This window comes from Protopterus annectens, chromosome 14.part0 (genome assembly GCF_019279795.1).
Source record: "Protopterus annectens isolate FY-2018-M chromosome 14.part0, PAN1.0, whole genome shotgun sequence".
NCBI lineage: Eukaryota > Metazoa > Chordata > Ceratodontiformes > Protopteridae > Protopterus > Protopterus annectens.
The window spans coordinates 348,999,848-349,023,168 of NC_056748.1; the positions used below are offsets into that span (position 1 = coordinate 348,999,848).

At 41.9% G+C, this 23,321-nt stretch overlaps 1 protein-coding gene across 1 annotated transcript in view; it reads left to right on the forward strand.

Moving 5' to 3' along the window:
• The window catches only part of LOC122788982 (minichromosome maintenance complex binding protein), a 1,363,580-nt gene extending 1,341,671 nt beyond the window's left edge, over positions 1 to 21,909 (forward strand). Inside the window, exon 19 of the mRNA XM_044056074.1 lies at positions 19,989 to 21,909. Coding sequence (XP_043912009.1) covers positions 19,989 to 20,115 — 127 coding nt within the window. The 3' untranslated portion in view covers positions 20,116 to 21,909. The remainder of the gene's footprint in view (positions 1 to 19,988) is intronic.
• The last annotated feature ends 1,412 nt before the right edge of the window (positions 21,910 to 23,321 follow it).

The following is a 23,321-nucleotide window of genomic DNA, read 5'->3' on the forward strand; positions in this document are numbered from 1 at the left end:
GCAGAAATGTCCTGTCAGAGCTGGAGTGCTTTTCCACTCAGGAGAAGTCGGACTTTGGGGCTCTGGAGAGGGCTATAGCTGCCTTTGCAACCTGGAAGTCACCTCCCCCTTCGGATCCTTAACCCCATCTATGGCCCCCACACACACTTCTGACCAGGACTTTGCACAGGGACAGCAGTACCTTAGGCCACAGGTTACCCGTCAGGGTACCACTGCCTCCTCTGATACCTCCCCAGAGTACCCTGCTGAGGAGGTCCCTCGAAAGAGGGCTTGCAAGAGAAAGCATCTGGACTCCACCAAGGAGTCAGCCACGGAAGACACCTATCTCGATGAGGGAGAAGGATTCCCATGGTCACCTGCAGAGGATGTTTCCTTTGGGGACATCTTGGAGATTTTAAAACAGAGGTGGCTGACAGACAAGTAATCTTTCACCTGAGGAGTCGGTCTACCTGGCAGCCTTTGGATCCTGACCATCTAACTTAACCCATGGATAAGTTGATAGAATTGATCTCTCGGCTGGCGTGGGAGAGCCCAGATTCCATCAACCCAATCCCCTGGAGATCAAATAAGATCACGCACCAGCTAACAAGACGTTTTGGACAACAGAGGTGGCAGTACGTGCCATGGTCTTGACAGCAGCTACCAAAAAGGAACTCTGAGGGGAGTTCCACTGTACAGCCTTCTAATAAGGATTCCAGGATGATTGATAGATGCAGGAAGCCAGTCTTTTCTTCAGCAAGTTTTGTCTTATGATCACAGAGTTACCTTTCCCAGTTCACCAGATTACAAAGGGATCTGATCAAGGAGCTTTTCAGATACCCTTGAGGGAGCCGTAGCTAAGGGAGTCCAAGAAAAGGTTGCTTCCCAACTGGCAACCCTACATTCTGTAATTTAATTCTTCCATGAGCCTCATCGCTGATACAGCAGAGGGCATGAGTAGAGTGGCATGTTCTGGTATATCTAAGAGGAGGCATGCCTGAATGCTCCTGTGCGACTTTGCTCAGCCTTTTAAGTCTTCGTTTGTCACTGCTCCATTTGATGGCATGTCCCTTTTCGGTCCCAAGGTCAGATACATTGTCCAGGTGTGAAAAGGATGGCAAGACCCTTTCTTCCATGGGCATATATCTTTCCAGCCCTCACGGACCTTACCCTATGGGTTAGAGACAGGGTGGTAAAATGTGATTCAAGAAATCACAAGGGTCTTGCCAGGAGACACACGGAGAGAGTTCCCCAGGGGCAGATGGGGGAACAATTCCAGAAGTTGCCATTCTTGTGGCAGAGGAGGCCCGCAGAACCAAGGGTCCAAAGAGCCTTTCTTTGAGAATACCCTTCTAGTGCTCCTGAAATGAGGCCTGATTGCCTGGCTCTGTGACCACAGACACTTTATCTGGAAAGACTGTCCAAAGCACTTGGTCCGCCGACGAGGCCAATTTGCACATAAACATCCTAGAGATGAGGGCAGTGCTTCTAGCATTGCTGGCCTTTCAGAGTGCTCTTTCTCTGGGAATAGTGGCGATTCAATCAAACATTTCTGTGGTTTAGTACATAAGTGAAGAGGTACCAGATCATACCTTCTGTGTCGAGAAAAGCTAAGAGTGTGGCAGTGGGCAATCTCATCTAACTACTTTCTTGTAGGAATACACATTTCAAGAAAGTCCAGCGGGATAGCGGACAAGTTGAACAGATCCATCCTCATGACTAATACCAGAAAGTGGCGAAATAAATTTTCCACAGATGGGACAAGCCTTGCTGCGACCTTCTCTTATCCCCTCTGAACAACAAATGCAGCAGCTACGTTGTCCTAATCCCTGAGGAATGCGCTCTCACACAATCTGTCTCCTGTATGCCTTTCCTCCTACTCCCTTGATCCCCAAAGTTCTCCAGAAAGCAAACAGATTGAATAGAACAGTAATCCTCATTGCCCTTTTTGGCCTCGACAAATCTGGTTTCCCTTCATTTGACCTCATTTACAGAAGAAACCCTGGATTCTGGAACCCACTTCAGACCTCCTGTCACACCTGACAGGAATGATTCATCCCAATCTTTCCAACCTCAAGCTGACTGCATGGTTCCTCCACTTCTATTTATACCCAGACAGCCATCATATTTTGCTATCCTCCCATAAGCCATCCACTCAAAAACTTTTTAGGAGCAAATTGAAAAGGTTTGTAATTTGGGCTCAACAACATGATGTAGATCCCTTCACAGCACCTATCCACTCTGTTCTAGAATTTTTGGCTCAACTCTTTGATAATGGGGCTGCTGGCTCTACAATTAAAGTGCAATTAGCAGCTATCTCTGATTTTTACATTGGAAAAGATAACTTGTCACTGATTTTTCACAAACCCTACTTGAAAGGGACCCTATTACTAAGGCCATCTCACAAGGATCACTCTTCTCCATGGGACCTAAACATGGTACTGTGTCTTATCGTTCAGCCCCCCTTTGAACACACAGCGATTTATGGTATAAAATTTTTGTCTTGAAAGTCTTCGTAGTGGCCATTACATCTACAGGAAGAATATCAGAGAATTCAGGCTTTATCTTCCCAACTTCTGTACCTGATTTTCCATAAAGACAGGGTTTCCTTGTGCACCAGCCCCTCCTTTCTCCCTAAAGTTGTTTCAGAGACTAATGTCACTCAAACCATTAACTTGCCCATGTTTTTCCCTAACTTCACTAATAAAGGTGAATACATACTGCATTTGATGGATGTCCTTAGGCAATTACGTTTTTATCTACACAGGACAGAAGATTTTAGGAAAGCAAATCAATTGTTTCCTTTGCAAGGCCCTAGGAAAGGCCTTTCAGTATCCAAACTTACTATAGCAAAATGGCTTTGATTGCATTTGCTTCATCTGCACCACACATTTTATAGATCTTCCCATACCTGTTAGAGCTCACTGAACCAGGGCCATTGCCACTTTGGCAGTTTTTCAGGCTAACGCATCCATGGACGAAATTTGTGAAGAGCCTCTTTTCGTTGATGGTTTTGAGAAACATCCTTCCAGGAGTCCACCTGGGATAAAGGCAGCTGGGGACTCTCTCCCATATGTGAGGGTGAAATGAAAATTGACATCAGATGAAGTAGTTGTGTATTCACCTAAAGTTTCACCTGTACTGTCGATTTACATCTCTCCTCACATCCCCTCTCTCCAAGCCCCTGACCCTTTGCTTCTGGTACAGCAGGAAGCTTAATTGCTTTGGTAACTTTTCTCCATACGCCAAAAATGATCTCCTTATGGGCTTTTTCATGTAAAAGTTTCCCTATGTTCTCCGTCTGGATATGGTCTTAGCAAACAAGATCTGAGGTAAAAGGGAGAGGTGCATTATAGGTAAGGGGAGGTGTACAAGAGCTTTTTGGTTGCCACGAGCTTGGTAATGCCAGAGTCAGATCCAGTGGACCGGATCCAGACCCCATATATGAGAAATGAGGAGTACATAACATTTCTTGGATTTCTAAGGCCATTTCTTTGTGTTATTCCTTTCATGGTAAGAGCCTTCCTTCTGTTAAGGCTCATTCTACTAGAACTGTAGTTTCTGCTGCTTTTTCAAAGGGTTTAGATATTAACACTGTTCTTGAGGCAGCTATCTGGACTTCTGTGTATACCTTTACCAAACGCTACAGCTGGTTTTGCTAGAGCCATCCTTCATGGCTTCGTAGAGAGCTCTGCTGGTCATCCTCCCTCCCCTTCTTTTTCCTGAGCTTTGACGCTCTCCCTATTTTAATGAATGCTGCAACAATGCAATGAGAGGACATAGTACAGTTGTATAAAATCTTACCATAACAGTATATGTCCTCTTCACTGTTGCAGTATTTACTCCATCCCTCCTCCCCCCCCCTGGTCCATTTGTGTTTTGGATGTACTGATTACCTCTCTACTCCTTGGTTGGCGATCCTACTAGGGCTGTCCATTCTGAGAATGGTTGTCCGGACGTCACCTTTATGCCCTATGCTATGTGAGGAGCATACATGTCATGTACGGCATACCTTAAAGCAACCTAAAGGCTTTGGTATACTGGCCGGACATCGGGTCACACTTGGCAGGGGATCCATATTGTAATGAATACTGCAACAGTGAAAAGGAGGACAACTACCATTGTAGTAAGGTTTTACACAACTGTACTTTTTATGTTTCTTGTTATAGGCTCCCTAAGCTTGATGACAGCCCTTTCTGTTGCCTGAGTCAATGTGCTAAAAATGTGCTTAACATTATTCTTTCTAAACTCAAGCATGTAATTGAGGTAGTCCTTATTTTCTGTTTAGCATTCTATAGTTGCTCCAGCTCTTGTTCTGTGAGATCCCCCTATTCTGCAATACTTTAACATTTGTCAGTCCCTCTAAATAATTATTTTTCTTGTTAGTCATATCCTCATTTTCTCTTATTTCCACCCTATTTTTAAGCTCCACTTTAATTTTATCCCATTCCCTAGCTATTTTTTCATAATTTTCTATCTTCTCTAATAACTGCCAAATAATTTCCACTACCCATTCCTTAAATTCCTCTCTTTTCAACAGGTAGGTGGGAAAGTGCCAGTGTCTCATTTTTATTTCATTACCCTGTGTTTTAATTTTAGTTATTATTGGCCCGTGCTATGAAATAGTTATTGAATACGTAAAAAATGTTCAATTAAATCCATATGTTCCTGTGACATGTAAATTTTCTGCAGCCTAGCCCAGTTTTTATGTCTCGAGGAATATGTAAATTCATTCCAAACTCCTAGTACTGAAATCACATCTTACATGCCAAATGTGTTTATAAATTTCTTCAAAAATCTGCCCTGTTTTGTTATATTTCCCTTCTGGGCCCCACGGACACGTGTTCATTGCTGCAAATCAATTTCCATTCTGCATCTACAAGTAATATTCCTTGCTGAAAGTTGATTATTTTTCCCACAATTTTGTTAAGCTCCATTATAGCAGTTTTAGGTGGAATATAAATGCATGCCAGTGTAATCCTCCTCACCTACCAGTAGTCCCTTAGCACTACAAATCTACCATTATCTTTCTTATCCTCTTCTACCACTGTTAGAGCTCCTCTTGCAATTAATATAAGTACTTTTCTTTTCCTTTGCCCCATGTATTCCAGTGAATAACCATCCTGAAAACCTTTCTTTATCAAGTTTACAGTAGCATAACTATTTGCACTCTACATTTTTTAATATAGTTCACTATGTTCTTTTTTGTATTTATTTGTGAGACCATTGACATTTAATGACATTACAGAAAGCATCATTGTGTTAAAAAGTTATTCTCACCTTTTATGTGTAATAGCTTTTTTGTTAATTGTCTAGTTCCAGCTTTTTTGTTGTATGTATACACTGTTTGGCATGTTGATCTTTTATACAGTTTGTCATATCCATTTGAGCCTATGTCACATCTTACAAAACTTTTTGTATTATTGAAAGCCCTCAAACAAAAAGAAAACCCAATATCTCCTAAAACCTATTAACACTAACACACAAAACTATGTACATCTTCAAATATTGAAGTTTTACTTCCTAATAGGAACATGTCCCAAAGTGACAGCCACACTTAGACTTGAGAGAACCTAAAAGAAAGGTTATCCATGCTAAGATGCATGCTACAGCCTATGCTTCTACAAAATGCTGTCTGGTTTTGTCTTATCTTTATAGCTCTGCCAGCTGGGAAAACACTTGAATGAATTCAGAAAACATCATCGCCTAGCCCTTTCTCTTTATCAGATTGTCTCCATGGAGTTGAGGACCAGATACAGAGTTGCTACTAAGCATACATTTATTTGCTAGAAAAAGCTTTATAATAGTCTGTGTTCTTTTTCATTTGTTTGCTTTCTTTTAAAACTTCAGATCAAGGTAAGGTCCTTAATTCAGTCATTCTCCTATGCAATAATGAGAAAAAGTACATGCATTTTTCTTTTGTCATGCTCTCTTGACCAGACTTTTCTTGTTTTTACAATGCAGTGCCTACATTTCTTAAGTGAACAAGGAGAAAGACAGAGGGGAGAAAGAAAAAAAACAGGAGCACCTGTTTACATTAGTATCCCATTACACTTAAACATAAATGAGAAAACTTTCCAGCATGCAAAGAAAATCATGCACTATAAAAACACTACTGTTAACTAAGTAAAGCAGACTTTTTTCTTAACTTTCTACCTCCACTATGTATTTTTCCAAACAATAATGACATGAAGTAGGTCATATGCCTTAGTCTCCTACAAGTTTAGCAAAGTCCAAAAAAAGTCCAGTTTTTCCAGATTTTCTTGTTCTGTCATGTTTCACAAATGTAGTGATGTCCTTCATGGATGCATCTGCAGTCATAACAAGTGGGGTTGTCCTGTCGTCAGGCAGCCCTGCAGTCGGCCGGATTCCAAAGTCCGGGTCCGGCTTCGGCTGATGTCGCACTCCACCCGACGTCATCTCTGTTGGTCTTCGGGTATAAAAGCATCAGCCGACGCCATTTTCCTCAGTCTTTCTTGCCGCGTGGCGCCCGAAGCAGAAGCTGTTCGCAAGTGCCGGTCGGTCGGATCCAGAGATTACTTCTACCGAATACTACTTCGAAGACTTCTAAAGCTAAGTACCCCGTTGGGGACTCTTTCTTGCCTCAGCCGATGTCAGAAAAAGTTAACAATTGTTTAACCTGTGGGAAACAAATACCTCATAAAGATTTCCACTCTTACTGTCTGCCTTGTTTAGGCCCAGCCCACGGCGTAGCAGCCTGTTCGGCCTGTGCCTCTATCAACCGAACGCTTAGGCGTCGGTCGGAGTTTGCAGAACAGTTTTTCGGTTCTGATTTTGCGTACATTATGCCGTCGGATCCTCCGACTACCCCCAAAAAACGCAAAGATAAAGACCGACACTCGCGGTCCGCGGTTTCGGCCGAAACCACGGTAAAGCAAACATGAGTGTCTCGGTTTCGGCGAAACCGAAAACTGCTCAAAGTACAGCTGAACCTATTCTTACAACTGAGGCCCCTGCTACAACTCTTGAATCGACCTCAGAAATTTTACCCACTACGGTGGTTGACTTATCCGACACCATCCCCTTGGATGTCTCTACCCCAGCACGTGGTGCTGCTAGGCCTCCAGCTGCCATGTCCATTAAGGCCTTCGCCAGGGCTAAAGCAGCCAAGACTACTAAAACAGTGCCTGTTAAACCCCGCACATCCAGGCCCTCTTCTAGTTCTCAAATGCTTTCTTTGGCAGAAGATTTAATTTCTTTAATTAGAGGATCTCAATCTCACCCAGACAGGGCCTCTCAGCCCCCAGAGAAGAGACCTAGGCCAGAGCCCCCTGAGCCAGTGTCTTCTGATGATTCTGCTGATGAATCAGACATAACTGACCAGCCTGAGGCTCCCTTCTCCAATTTTGAAGATTCTGATGCTGAAGAATCCATTCCAACTGCTTCCCCACCAGAAGAATTCTCCTTTGGGGAAACCTTGCATGCCATGCGAGAACAGTTCCAATGGCAGCAACAGGATTTTTCAGACTCCAGAAAAGACTTAGGACTTTTCTGCACCTCCCACAGCACAGGCCCTTAGCTATACCTCCTGTTCTCTCTGTGGTGGATGATGCTTTCAATGATGTTTGCTCCGCTCCAGATTCTTTACCCCAGCCCCTGCCAAACCAGACAGATTTTACAGGGTGCCAGATACTCATCACCACCTTTACAAGGCCCCACTTGCAGACCCAGAAACTATATCCCAGGGTCCCAAGGCAGTAGCCGCGACCACAGCTAAAAACCCTATTCCTTCTGAAAGGGAAGCAAGGTCACTAGACAGATGGGGTAAAAAGGTTTACACTTCAGCTACTCTCTCAGCTAGAGCTTTAAACTGTCAGTTTCACATGATACAATACCAAGAGTTTATGCTTGATCAGTTAACTAAAGAACTAACCACTGATGAATCTCTTGATAAGAAATATGTATTAGAGATGGTAAATAACATACAACAGGTTAGCAACCATTCCTTAAAATGTGGCTATGATGCACTGGAGGCTTCATTTAGATCAGCCATGACAGGCACAGTGTTAAGAAGGCATGCATGGCTAAAGGAACAAGCTTTACCGGATCATGTTAAAGCTAAGTTGCTAGATGCTCCTATGGACAAGACAAGTTTGTTTGGTACACCTGCCCAGCAGGTTATGAAGAAAATGGAAGAAAAGGCAAAATCTGTTCAAACTGTTAAAGATTTCTTGCAGGTTCAACCCCAAGGTTTAGCAGGAACTGGCCTGCCAAAATTGGTCCTTTCCTGACTCCACAAAATTTCAAAGGGGCAGGAATAGACGTTCCAGAGGCAGAAACCAATCCAGAGGAGGTGCCTACAGAGGACGACAGTGGCAAGGTAACAACAGAGGCACAGACACAGCCACTGCCACTACATCAGCACAACCACAGTGACTTAATCCTAAATCCGCCTACCAGGGAACAAATAGCAGCTCCTCTAGGCGGAAAGTTAACCTTATTTTCAAAGAACTGGCACTACATAACAAAAGACAAGTGGATTTTACAAACCATAGATCAAGGTTACGGTTTCACTTCCACACTTTACCAGTCAAAGAGGAATGCCAAATCTACCTCCAAATCAAAAACAGAGGCTCTACGCCAGATAATGGAGTTAGCAAACATGAGAGCTGTGGAAAGAGTGCCAACAGCAGAACAAGGAAAGGGGTTCTACTCCAGACTATTCCTAGTTCCAAGAAAGGAAAAAGTTGGAGACCAATTCTCGACCTGTCCACCTTAAATACATACATCATTGTCCCAAAATTCAAAATGCTGACCCTACAGCAACTTCTTCCCATGCTGGGCAAGGAGTCTTGGCTGGTAACTCTAGATCTCAAGGAGGCATACCTGCACGTCCCCATTCGACCAATCTGCAGAAGATACCTCAGATTTCTTGCAGGATCAGAGCACTATCAATTCTCAGCATTGCCCTTTGGCTTATCTACTGCCCAGAGTATTCACAAAATGCCTGGCATCAGTAATCGCCATTGCAGACTACAGGGAATTCAAATTTACCCATACCTGGACGACTGCCTGCTACAAGGGACAACAAAAGCAAGCTGACAACAGATTTACAAAGGGTCATTTACTTGCTACAAGGACTGGGATACACAGTCAATTTACAAAAGTCAAGGCTGATACCATCCCAAACAAGGACATTCTTGGGCTGAATTGGACACAGTACAACAAATGGTATTCCTGACTACAGAAAAACAAAAAGAACTTCCTCTTTACTTCTTGGCACTAACAAAACTGAACAAGTTAACAGCAAGAAAAGTTCTGCAGGCCTTGGGCTTCATGGCATCATGCATAATCTTGGTCCCATTTGCCAGACTACATATGAGGAAACTACAGTGGTACCTAAAGAATTTATGGTCCCAACGCAGACACAGTCTAGAAACAGAAATCCCACTAATTCCATGCTTAAAACAGGAGTTCCTATGGTGGGCTCAGGCATGCCAGTCAAACCCAGGCCTACCCTTTCGCAGATGTCAACCAAGCCAGACCATCACAACAGGCGCTTCAGACCTAGGATGGGGGCCCACATGCTGGACAAATGCGTGCAAGGATTGTGGACACAGGATCAACTTCACCTGCACATCAATCTAAAAGAAATGCTGGCAGTAAAACTGGCAATCCAAAAGTTCAAACCATTTCTCAAAGAGGGCCAGTTGATGATAAGGACAGACAACACCACAGTCATGTGGTACATCAACAAACAGGGAGGCACTCATTCATACCCCTATGCAGAATGACCTTGGAGCTGTGGACCCTGGCACTCAGCTACAACATTCAGTTACAGGCAATATTTGTACCGGGAAAGACAATACTCTAGCAGACATATTAAGCAGAACTACTTCGGATGCCCACGAATGGAAGCTGCACCGGACATCTTCAAGACCATCTCAAGAAATGGGGAATGCCACAGATAGACCTATTCGCATCACCTCTCAATCACCAGCTCAAAAATTCTGCACAAGGACATTCCACCCACTAGCATGGAAAGTGGACTCACTCTCCTTCAACTGGAAAGGCCTAACAGCATATGCATTCCCACCTCTTCCTTTGATACACAAGGTACTACTAAAAATCAAGGAAGAACGTCCAAGGATAATCCTGATAGCTCCAAACTGGCCAAGACAACACTGGTACCCACTACTGAAGAGCATGTCTCGGAACAATATGTGGCCAATACCCTGATGCCTTTGTTAACTCAGAACAACTACAGCATCATACATCCAAACCTAAAACGCTGCAACTGACTGCATGGAACATCACATAGCAGCAGCTAATCCAGAACTTTCCCAAAGAGTTAAAGACATTATTCTTGAAGCACGCAGACCTTCAACAAGAAGGAACTATGCTGGAAAATGGAAAAGGTTTGTCATTTGGAGTACGGAAAGAGGAAAAGATGTGTCAAACATAGATATGCCTAACATTCTGGAGTATCTGGCCGAACTTCTTCATTCAGGCCTGTCCTACTCCTCCATCAAGATACATGCATCAGCTATTTCAGCAGAATACAGCTTTGATCCACCTGTTTTTTCGCACCCTTTGCTCAGGCAGTTCCTCAGAGGAATCAAGAATGTAAAACCTCCAAGGAAACCACCAGTACCAGCTTGGGATTTAAACTTTGTGCTAGAAAAGTTGACACTATCACCCTTTGAACCAGCAGCAACAGCAGACCTACAACACCTGTCATGGAAAACTGCTTTCCTACTGGCAATTACTTCAGCAAGGAGGGTTTCAGAACTACAGGCCTTAATGGCAGTGCAACCCTTCCTAATCTTCCACCAAGATAGAGTGTCCATGAGGTCTAATCCTACATTTATGCCCAAGGTGGTATCCAGAGTGTCTTTAAACCAGGCAATCCACCTACCTACCTTCTTTCCCAACCCACAAAACACAGGGAAAGAATACTGCATACCTTGGATGTACATAGACAGCTACGCTACTACTTGGACAGAACAAAAATAGCAGAAAGACTGACCAATTTTTGTAGCCTATGCAACAGGAAGGGAAGGAAAAGCTATTTCCAAACAGACAATCTCCAAATGGATAGGAAATTGCATACGATACTGTTACTCCTTCCATGGAAAACCAATTCCACAGAACATAAGACCTCATTCTACAAGGGCAACAGCCACTACCACAGCCTTCTTACGAGGAGTGGCAACCAAGGACATTATTGAGGCGGCTACTTGGACCTCCGTGCATACATTTGCCAAGCATTATAATTTGCCTCTATATTCCAGATCCCGAGCAGGGTTTGCCACTGCTGTACTGCAAGGGATCCTAAACACACCATAATCTACTTTTATCCTCCTCCCTAGTTGGCTATGGTATTCTACCCACTTGTTATGACTGCAGATGCATCCATGAAGGACATAGTACAGTTTTGTACCTACCATAAATGTAGATGTCCGAACTGGATAGCATCTGCAGTCAGGATTACCCTCCCTCCTTCCCTCTGTGGTACTCCTAGGGTGTTTACCCTCCTAATAGCTAGCTGTTGGGGGGGAGTCTTTTATGGTGTATTTGTTTGTATATATGTACATATATGCTTATTGTTGTGTTTACCTCTATCTATTTGGAAACATTGGCATCTATCCAAATTTTTAGCCTGCAAGAGGGCTACTGGCATCTGGGGCAAGAAACACTGAGGAAAATGGCGTCGGCTGATGCTTTTATACCCGAAGACCAACAGAGATGACGTCGGGTGGAGTGCGACATCAGCCGAAGCCGGACCCGGACTTTGGAATCCGGCCGACTGCAGGGCTGCCTGACGACAGGACAACCCCACTTGTTATGACTGCAGATGCTATCCAGTTCGGACATCTACATTTATGGTAGGTACAAAACTGTACTTTTGCTTTGCAATTCCACATTTGCAAATTTCCAAGTTACTGATTTTATTCCTGTTCATCATCTGATTTTATTCCTGTTCATCTCCATCTCCCAAATCCTGTCTCTGCTTCATTTCCAGTGTACTCTTGATTCTTGTAGCTAACCCTTGTGTTTTTTTCCTTCTCTCAAGCAATCCCATTGAAACATTGGAAAAGGTTTCATTGGACAGTGTCTCTGTGATCTTTATTACCAGAAGAATAAGAAGCAAAATCTCCTGTTTCACAGTTCAGTTTTTGTCAGAACAACTTTTGTATTTCCACATTGGCATGTACTGCATCAAAAATGATTTTGTCCCAACAAGAAAGAATTTTTTGAAGACAGTAGGGTACAGCAGTTTGAATCTACTGCCTGCTTTTCGACATTCCCCAAGTAGTGGTATACATTTACTTATCTTCTGCCTGGTGTACAGTCAGTAATTGTTCTCCACAAACACACGGTCTCCCACATATGTAGTACTGTGTCCTCCTGCTACAGCTTCAGAATCAAAGGACCAATCAGTACATTGACAGGCACCCAGTATTAGTGCTGTATAGGTTAAAACAGCACTGTTCAAGGCCAAGAATGTAGCTTCTGTGGGACCTGAAAATATCCCTCTGTGTTCTACATGAACTACAGAGTGAACTGGCACCTCACCTGTGTGCCCTGTTCAATCACAGCCTCACCTCAGGCTTTGTCCCTACCGAATGGCGCACTGCTACAGTTGCCCCTCTCCACAAAGGAGGAGCGACTACAGACCCCAGAAATTATCGCCCAATTAGCCTGATGAGTCTGATATGCAAAGCTATGGAATGCATCATCATGGACCCAATAAACAAGGATATAGGGAATCTCCAAACTTTGGATCCTACACAGTTTGGTTTTGTGAAGGGTAGATCATGCCTGCTCAACTTGGTCGATTTCTTTGAGTCAGTCACCAGAGCTGTGGATGAAGGCAAGGTGATTCATACAGCCTACCTTGATCTGGCCAAGACTTTTGATGCCATTCCTCACTCAGAAATCATAGAAAAACTCACTAAGCTAGGCATCAACCCCTATATCACTAGGTGGGTTGCAAACTGGCTTACAGAACCCACAGTGTGAAAGTAGCTGAATCCGAGTCAGACTGCCGACCAATCACGAGTGGAGTCCCACAAGGTTCGGTCCTGGGTCCTCTCCTGTTTGGTATCTACTTCTCTGAAGTCCAGGCCAACACAAAGGGACTCTGGCTGACAAAGTTCGCAGACAATTGCAAGTTGGGAGCTATTATTAATTCCCCAAGTGATGTTGACATCCTACAGAAAAGCCTCAATGACACCGGCAACTGGTGTCTGAACCATGGCCTTAAGCTCAATGCCAAAAAATGTTGTCATCCCCCTTGGGGGAAAAACCCAGTTTCCTTGAATTACCACATTGATGGTAGAGATCTGGGAACACAGGTTGACAGCAACCTATCTTTTGACCACCACGTTGCCATTGTGGTCATAAAGTCCTATGTGGCACATCTCATTACTAAGGATTTTGCATCCAGGAAGAAAGATGTCATCGTCTCCCTCTACTCTTCCTCATTAGGCCACTCATAGAGTACAATGCCCCATTTGGCATGTACCACACTAGACACCTGCAACAACTGGAGAGGCCGCAAAAGTACCTCAGAGGATCCTAGGCCTTAAACACTTGTCCTATATGGACAGGCTCAAAAACCTCAACTATTCTCTGTCTCATATCGCGTACTTGGTGGCGATCTCTGCTTGATTTACAAAGCCATGTCTAACCCAGCTCTGTTAGAAATGCTACATCTAAAGAAATCCCAATCCCTCCGCACCACATGCTCCAGAGACCTCAACCTCATTACCGCAATCAACAGAACATGCTGGAGGGGACAGGTTCATAACCCAGAGACTGCCCATGTTATGGAATAGTCTTCCCATACATGTTAAGCAGTGCAACTCACTGGCCGCCTTCAAGAGAAATCTTGAGTGGATGGGAAGTAGAAAATTCACCCCTTGGATCTCTCCAGTGGTTCCACTTGACAGAGGCACTAGGAACTTAAGATCAGGTGGCACGATGCCAGGGTAATCCTATGAGCTAGGCTTGTTAAGGCTCCCAGGGCCATTAGCTTAGTACACACCTAGGACCTCCTCCTGCTGGTAGGATTGCAACATTAGTATTAAAGGTCTAGGTTGCTTTCTCATAGCCAGGTTTGGAGCAGACACACACAGTGTGACTTTTCAATTAAGAACTACTGCTGTGGAATACCAGTCCATTTGTCTTTTTTGTGCTTTCATAAAATTAATGCAGTCTGCTCCTTCCAGCTTCTCTGGTATAGCAGAAAATCCTAGGTTTTCCCTCTGTACTTTGTCTTCTAATTCTATTTTTTGAAACATCTCTTCTTGTGTAGTCTCATATTCGGCCAGCTTTTTCTTCATTTTGACCCCTGATTTTTGCAGTTGTATTACCTCATTGAAGTATCTGTCTAAAGCCTCTACCATTTTTCCAGCCTTTTGTTATTTGAGTTGATATACTCTATTAATATTTCATTTATTTTAATCAGTTCTCTGTGCAATTGTCTTATACTTTCCTGTAGGTTACTGGAAGTCCTGTTTGGAGCTTGCACTGCTTTTGCTGAACAGCTGCAGTACTCTTCCCAGTCCGTGTTTTTTCCCCCCACCTTTTATAGATGATTTTTTTTCCAGGTCCTCTGTATTTCTTCTTTGCTGGCATCCAGGCAGTGCACTGACTAGCCTGTTACTGAAATTTACCCAGAAATACAACTCCACAGGCTTTCTCTGCTGAGTTTCTGTTTCTATACTGAGAGAGCTAGAATTAACTAGAGTTAACTAAATGCCATGAAATGCACAATAGTATCTTTCGGGAAGTCATACTGACAACACACCCCTTAGAGCTAGCCCAGTTGTCAGGGACTTGGAGATGTATATGGTCAGTAATCTATCCTTTGACCATGTGCCTACAGTAGTGAGGAAATCATTCTATGTTGCGCAACTTATAAACAAAGGTATGGCATCTAGGTCCAAGGAAGTCATTGGTCCACTATATTCAGCATTCATCAGGCCTATCATTGAGTACAGTGCCCCCCTTCTAACCAAGCATATTCAAAAAATAGTCCATACTAAAGAATACAGGGCTAAATAGTATACAATACTAAATGAATACAGGGCATAAGTAAAATGTCCTATGCAGACTGTCTCAAGGCCCTATCAGTGTGTTCTGTGTCCTGCAGGCTGTTGAGGGGAGATGCATGCCCGGCATACAGGGTGTTGCCAGACCCCATTCTGGACCTCCTGCATATCTACACAACAAACAGCACCATAATTACCCACTCTAAAGACTTAATCCTTGCCTGTGATATAAATAGAACCTGCTAGAGAGACAGGTATGTATCCCAAAGACTACCCTGTCTCTGGAACATGCTCCCCATCCATGTGAAGCAGAGTTCCTCCCTAACCCAACTCAAGTGTAACTTGGACAATTGGATGGAAAACGGAATTCATCCCTGGCCCAATGCCTGTGTCTCTAATAGACACAGACAACCTGTAAATGGTTCATCTCCCAGACCCCAGCTTGTAAATGTTTCATCCCCCAAGCCTCTGCTTACACTTATCAAGGGTACCAGAACTTGTCAGAGATTTGGGATGCATGGCTAGGCTTAAAAAGGCTCTTGTGGTCATTAGCCTAATAAAAACCTATGAGCCTACTCAATGTGCATCCATCTTGGAAGTCCGAGTTCTGACATGGGTTGTGTGTACTGATTGTGTTTTTACTTTTCAGTTTTGACCAGCTGTGCGGGGAAGTGCATGTGCTGCTTTTAAGCACTTGCTTGACCACTTACCTTCCATCTGACTCTTCTGTGCAGAGCTTACCAGCAATCTGGCCTTTTCCTTTGCGACAGTATGTTTTTTTACACCAGTCCTGCTGTTTCTTCCTCTGTACCTAATAAGAAAAAAAAACACTGCAGGCTCAGGCAGTGCCCCCAGCCACTGGTGGGTGACACTGTAGTGGCCATTTGTTCTTTGGACCACTCCCCAGTTTTTCAGCATTCATCTGCTGTAAGTCCTTAATGCTACCAACCCAACCACAGTACTGGAAAAAATATATTAATGCCATCTGCTTGTGGCAGGATATGGCTACTTATTTTCTTCTTTATTTTATTTTACCTTTGCTTACTGGGAAAGATCGACTGGACAGACTGTCCTTTTTCAGCAGAGGCCCATAGAGAAAAGCTCCACATGAATACATATATGCATTATATAAGCTACATTAATATACAGAGACATGTTTACATACAAAAATGGATGGTTATGCAAGCAGTATGATGTAGAGCAGATTATTACATTGAAGACAGTACACCATGTTTACAGTTTGCAGAGGTTTATACATCATTTTTTTAATAGTAAATTTTGCTAAAGCTCTACATGAGTGTATTTAGAGATTAGGGAAGCAACAGTAATAAATGCAGTACAAATATACTTACAAAAATTGGATGCTTTTGCACTGTGATATAGAGCATGTTAAAGAGCAGAATATTACATTGAGACAGTACAGCATGTTTACAGTTTGCAGAGGTTTATATCTTGTACCTTAATATTATATGCCCAAGGATCAGTTTATTTTCCTGGGTAGTAAATGAATAAATATTTTTAATCTGGTATTCTATCTCCTATCTTCATTTTTGATAAAAAAAGTTTAATGATGTAGTGACTTATAGTCCTGTGTTGCGTCCCAGATGATATTTCAGCAATATCCTACAGCCTGCTTGCTTACCTGTGTCCTGTCCTTTTTATCTTTCCTGTTCTTGATCCTTTCATCTCACTGAAATCTGTATGTATGTATCCATGTCATGCTCTCTGACTCTCTTGTGCTTTGTAGTGAGGTTTGCTTCACTTCTGTAGTCTTACTAGTGGCTTACCTTGGGACTTCTTGCAGCAGCCTGTTGTCTCTCAGCATACAGAACTGCACACAGTACTCAAGCTGTGGTCTGACCAGAGCCAATTAAAGTTTGAGTATATTACCTTTTTGTAGCTGTAGTCTGTCTATGCAGAATACTACCCAGGATTCTTAGGGCTGCTGCCAGTGTGTTCCCATTCTGCTTTTTGTGGTTCAGTATAAATGTGATCAGTATTTCCAGATTCCTTTTAATGCTCTGTTTCATCCATTCCACTAACCAGCATCCGGGTTGCCATACCCTAAATGCACTGCTTTCCATTTATCTGCATTGAACTTCAGCTGCCACCTTTCAGTCCAGTAGGTCAACCTTTCCAAATTTTTCCTTGTATTTTTCCTTCACTGCTGTATCTGTGTTGGGTCTTCAGTGAAGAAAGAAGCGAGATAGATGTTTGAAATAAGTGCTGTACTTGTCCAAGTGTTCAAGAGTTGACTGCTGGGGGTACTCCACTAGTCACATTCCTTATTCTTGATATTGTCCCTTTTACCACAACTTTCTGTGTTCTAACATTTCAGCTCTACAACAGTCTGGTTGTCTTGCTTTTTATTTTAACACCCATTTCCCCAGTTTTCCTAGCACCCACCTTTGCAGATGGTACTACATGAAGTCCAGCTAGCCCATATCTGCTTGTACTTTCTTGCAGATCAGGTTTGAGTGACCGTTTCTTCTGGCCATGAACCTGTGGTGTTTTTATCCTTCCTCCTCTATAAAGCAGTACTACACTTAGTCTTTCAGTCCTCAGATATTACTACAGTGGCCACTAATCTTTTAAAAACCTTCATCAGGGGATCAGCTTTCATAGTGAAAATTTTTTGAGAATCCTGGGAGACAGCTTATCTGGTACCTGTGCTTTATCCTTCCTTAGGGAAGCTAATCCCTCTCAGTTTTCTTCTTTATCCTGGTATCCATCCACTGCTTTTCCAGCTTCGAACTTTCTTCCCTCCTACTATGAAACGCACATTTTGCCTCCTTCATAAAAAGTAAAGAGTTCGTTCAAAGTCTGCTTTTTCAAAGTCTCCTGTGAGGTTGCACCAGTCTTTGCTCAGTCTGGCCAGATATAGCCCCTCCCTTTCTTCATTTCCCCCTTTGTCCTCTTCTGACAGTTTCATTTTAGCTTGTGCCTTTGCTGCCCTCACTTTATTCATTGACCTTTTGCCATTTGCCTCTGTGTGTTCTGTCTGCTTCACTTCTCCACTCTTCCTTTCCATCCCTAGGATACCTAGTCTTTTGTCGCAATTGTTCTCACATTCCTTTGTCACTACACAGGCCGCCTTTTTTGCCTTTTCCTTAGTCTGTTGTCAGCAGCCCTGAATACTGTGCCCCTGATGTATCCTCTAGCTTTCTTACGGTCTCATTTTATCCTTTATCCTCAGTTTGAATTTCTCCAGTAGGTATTTGCAGTCCATTCCCTTTAAATACCATCATCTTTGTATTCCTACCCCTCCCAAGCTAAACCAGTCATGGGTGTGATCAGTACTGGCTAGTCACCTTTACTTTGACACCCCCCCAGCACACACACACACAGAGGTTAGGACTATATCCAAAATTAAAATTTTTTCTGGTACCATCCTTCACCTTTTGCATGAATACCTCATAGTCTGTGACTTCAGTAAAGTCCTGCACCTGCTTAACTCCACCTTGAGGTTCTAAACCTCCTAGTAGGTGTTTTATTCTGGTCTTCTATGGCTCCTCCTCAAATGACATTGCATTGATCCATCAGCATACCTCCCTTAATGCCCAGGGTACTTACCCCTAGGTTTGACCCTTTCTACTCCCTTGTCATCTCCTGGGATAGTGTTGCGTTTCTCTGCCTTCTCATGTGATGCTACTTTTCACATAGATTTTCATTCCAGATTCTTCCCTTTTTCTCTCATTCCTTTTCAGCCTGTACCAAAGAACTTCATTTTCCACCCCCACCCCCCTTCATTGGACCATGTTTTTGTTTTTTTCTGATCGTGTCAATGTCCTTCCATTCTCCATTTTCATACTAATATGCTTGCATTTAGCAGAGCATTTCTTGTTTCCCTTCTAATCATGACTTGTTTCATTTACCGGGTGATTATTTTGAGAGTTGACTTGCAAGTTTAATCCCTTTGTTTTCTTCTCTTCAAAGTATAATTTGTAGTTTATTTTATGTGCTATTTTATAGCCTTCTAGAAATATTCCTGCAACCCACCACATTTCTCATTCACTATCCCCCCTTTTTTTCAGTGTCCTACACTTAACCATTGTCTCTGATGCTTAATTTAGTGTGCACAAGTATTAGTCAAGCTGTCAAGGAGAGCCACTTGTTAACATCTTATCTAGGATCACTCCATGTGAGCCTCTCTTCAGTTGCTTTTTTATCCTTACGTGTGAGTGTACATTGACCATGGAACAGTTGCACTTTTTGTAAACTATGCTTTTTGATGCCTGCATTCAGAAGGCTACATATTTATCAGTCTCAGTTGTTTACATTTCTTTAAACATGGAGGATGTTTCTGTCTCAGCACTGTTATCCATTATTCACTCACTGCTACTTGTTCTTTAGAAATACTTTGTACAATTTCTCCATACTGGATGTATTCCTGTGTGTCTAACCGTTGTGTATTGCTTGTACCATGAGTATGTATGTATCTGACTGATCATCCTCTTTCTTGTATTGTTGCTATCTATGCCTCACGGCCTGGGTTGTGGCAGAATGCCATCTTTACTCCAGTCAGCTCACCCATTTCATGTATATTAAAATAAAATGGGTTTGTGTTGGCATCCATTGGTCACTTTCATGAAAATTAAAGTGTTCCTCCTCTCCTGAAGGGGGAATCCAAAAAGAGCAGTGATGAGCATTTGCTTGCTTAATTTTTGTTTTCTTAGGACCCTTTTCTCTAAGCACAACAGCTTCAGCCTCCCATATGAAATTCCTTTATAGTCAGCAATTCTTTGTCATCTGCAGGAAATACAAGAAAACTGTTCAAAGAGCAGCTACCCATCGGTTTGTAGATTTAGCTTATGTGTATGACTTGTGCAGCATGCTGGTAGTTATTTAAAACTGGGCAGTTGCACATACAATGGCCAAACTAAAAGCCAAGTTTCTAGGTAGTTATAATATGCTTTGTAGATGTCAATGTTTGTACATCATTAGTGTTCACATTTAATCTTGGTAAAACTTTTTTTTTTTTGGCAGGCTGCTTTCACTTAGCGTTGGACAAACAACTCTTACTCGAGAAAGGTGGATAAGAGCAAAGCAGCTGGACTGTATGAGAAAAAGTAGATTGGACCAGCAGAGACTTGTTAATGGAAATGAACCATGAAAGCCCCACTCCACCCCCCAAAAAGGGTCGTGCAGAATTTGTGACTGGCATGTTATGATGGACTTCGCACAGGTGTACATTTTACATACACTGGAGAACTTTGGACATTGTTGAGAATGATGGATACACTTAACTTTTTATACATTATTTTTATACATCATTTGTGCAGGATTCTTTGAAATGTTTATTTTGACCCTAAATGCAATTTGGTTTCATTTAAGTATAGAATAAAGAGAAGACATGATGTGTAGATGTAAAGATATCTGTGGAAAATGAGTAGTCGTGTATAAATGCACTGTTTGCTAAAATGCTAGATAACCCTTCAGTCCTTGTATATTGTTGCTGATATCTGAGATTAATCATAAAAACTCATTTGTGTATGTGGCCACCCCAAGTTATTCATATGATTTGCAGTCTATTATCTTATCAGACAAGTGCTTGACCTTCTCAGGAATTTCCACATCTTGTTTCTTCATTTATTTTTGGGAAGGTCATCTTACTATCATTGACTTATTACAGGAAGTAAGTTCAGCAGATTGTTTGTCTTGATTTATTTTTTTATCTGTATATTGTCACAGATGGACATTGCACATAGCTCTTTCAGATGTTAGAGCTAGCTTATGAGCTCACGGGTATTCACTGTAATGACAAATAATCCAAATTGCAAGTTAACAGCACTTAACCTGGGCTCATGAGATCTTTTCAGAATTCTTGCTAGTCATATAATGAAAACCATTTCTAAGTAGCCAGGAAGGCTGCAGAGATTTCACTGTTAATTTATTTTTGCAGTTTTAACCAGCTTTAGTACTGCTGAGTGTGATGGTGCTTAAAATTATTTCAAGATGCAGCTAGGAAAAAAATTGAGGACTTTACGCATAGTGTGTGTGTGTGTGTGTGTGTGTGTGTGTGTGTGTGTGTGTGTGTGTGTGTGTGTGTGTGTGTGTGAGGTAAAAGTTCTTTACAATCATAAATATGCTTTGACTGTGAAGGCATAGGTATTTGACTGCATGCTGTGCAAAGGTTTCTGATATTCTACTGGAGATGTTTGCATCTGTGGAGCTGTGCATTGTTAAAGAATATTGTTGGTGACAATAGTGTGTACAGTTTATGCAGTCTGAATCACTCAGGTGCTGAATTTTTTCATGTGTATTTTTTAAACAAGTCTAATGTGACAGGAAGTACAAAAAATACAAACTGTGGCATTTGTGCTCTTCAGACTGACATTGAGGATTGGAAGATTACTTCATACGTGACACAAGTGATATTTGAAATGGAAAATTGAAACTGTCTTGAACTTGTCTGTCGAAGCATGCCCTTTTTAGGACATCTGTGATGTTTTGTCAAGTAGGTAAAAAAATAAAGTAATCCAAAAGGAGGAGGCAGAAGTGAAACCAAGTCTTTTATTCCACAACAGTGTGTGTGTTTGCCTGAATTATGATGATGTCTGATGAAATCCATGTTATTCGAATGAAAGCACTCTGTTCTGGAATAAAAGAATCTTGGTTTCATTTCTGCCTCCATAGTTTGTATGTGATACTTCATTGGTGATAAATACATTTATATCTGAATATAATAGGATATGTGGATACAATTTTTACAGCGGAGTCATCTAAACTGTTTTTAAATTTCTGAATGGCTTTAGGCGAGTCCTGAATTTGGCATCTTTAGGAGAGAGGAATTTGTCTGCCTTCTTGGTAATGGAAGGTGTTCAGGATATTTGTCATTTACTGCTGGCAGTGACCACAAATAAAATTGCACTTACGTTCTGTAAAATAAATTGGAATTTTAATACAACTAAGATACAAGATTTTAATGTGTTAAACTATGAATTAGGTACAATACATTTTTTAATTCAGTTGATTTGATTCTGAATGACCAAGTACAGAAATGGGCAAGTGTGTTTACTTAACCTTTGACTTTGAGGCAATTTGAGGCAAACATAAGTAGTAAGGGTAGACAAGGGGGCAAAAAAACCCTGCAGAATAATGGCTGCCACAAATTTTTGATGCTATCAATTTCTGAATCCAGTTATTTGAATATGTGTACCATATTCAATAAAAAATGCCTGATTTTTAGCTGTCCAAAGCATTGAAGAAGCAATGGCCTTGTTGGAGTGTTGCACTATTAAAGTAAATAACTACATTTGAGTTTACCAATTTTTTTCTCAGTCAGTCATAAATTGTTACAAGAAAATATTTACAACAGACAAACAAGTACATCCTAACAGTGCTATGCAGTCTTATAGAAATAATACTGTAAACCCCCCACATTACATAAATTGTTGCTGTCAAAGATATCAGTGAGTACAATGAACTGCATAACCTCCTCATTCTTAAAGCTTTTTCTTTAGTTGGAGGGAGGATTCCAAAATGTTGAATCTCTAATGGCGAAGGCATTTACAGAGGCACTATTAATTGGCTAAGTGAACTACTGACTATAGTGGAGCATGCTAGAGACTTTTCCATAATTTAACATGAGTTGAAAGCTAGGGATGGATTCAACCTGACACCCAGATTATTTGTTAAACCACCTGAACATTCTCTGTAACACTGTCATCAGGAACAGATGATACCCATGAATTCCTTGCACACACTGAGCTGTTTTGAAGTAAAAAAAAATAGATTTGACTGTATCCCATCCATCCTCTTCAGCTGATGAAATAGACTGTATGACTTCTGCTTACTTACTCCAGAGTGTAAGCAGTGCACTTCCGCAATTCACATGGGTCCCCTCACAGCCTCAGATCTTATTTGTTGTCATTCAGTTTTGGACACTATCCATCTCCAAAGCTAAGTGATAAGTGTTGCTTTATTTATTTTCACATTTGTTTTCCAGGATAAGTCTGACTGTGTCTGTTTTCAGCAGAGTCCTGGGGAGAAAAGCTCCACTACAAACGGGAAATGAGATAAAAAATGTGCATGTAGTAAACAGTTACAAATTGCTTAGAGTATAGATATAATGTTTACAGATGTTTGTCAGGATATAAAAATATTTAGTAGCACTGAGTAGTCCATTACTGGATAAAAAAGTCACATTTTATACAGAATGAACATAGCAGTTTGTAGCATTCACACGGATGGATGAAGACATGACTATTTGTACAAGTATTTACAATAATTTACAGTGAACACTGAGATGCGACTTAGACTTTGTAGTCGCCCTTTATTCAGTATTGTAGTGAGATTAGCCCTTTCCAGCTCTACTGT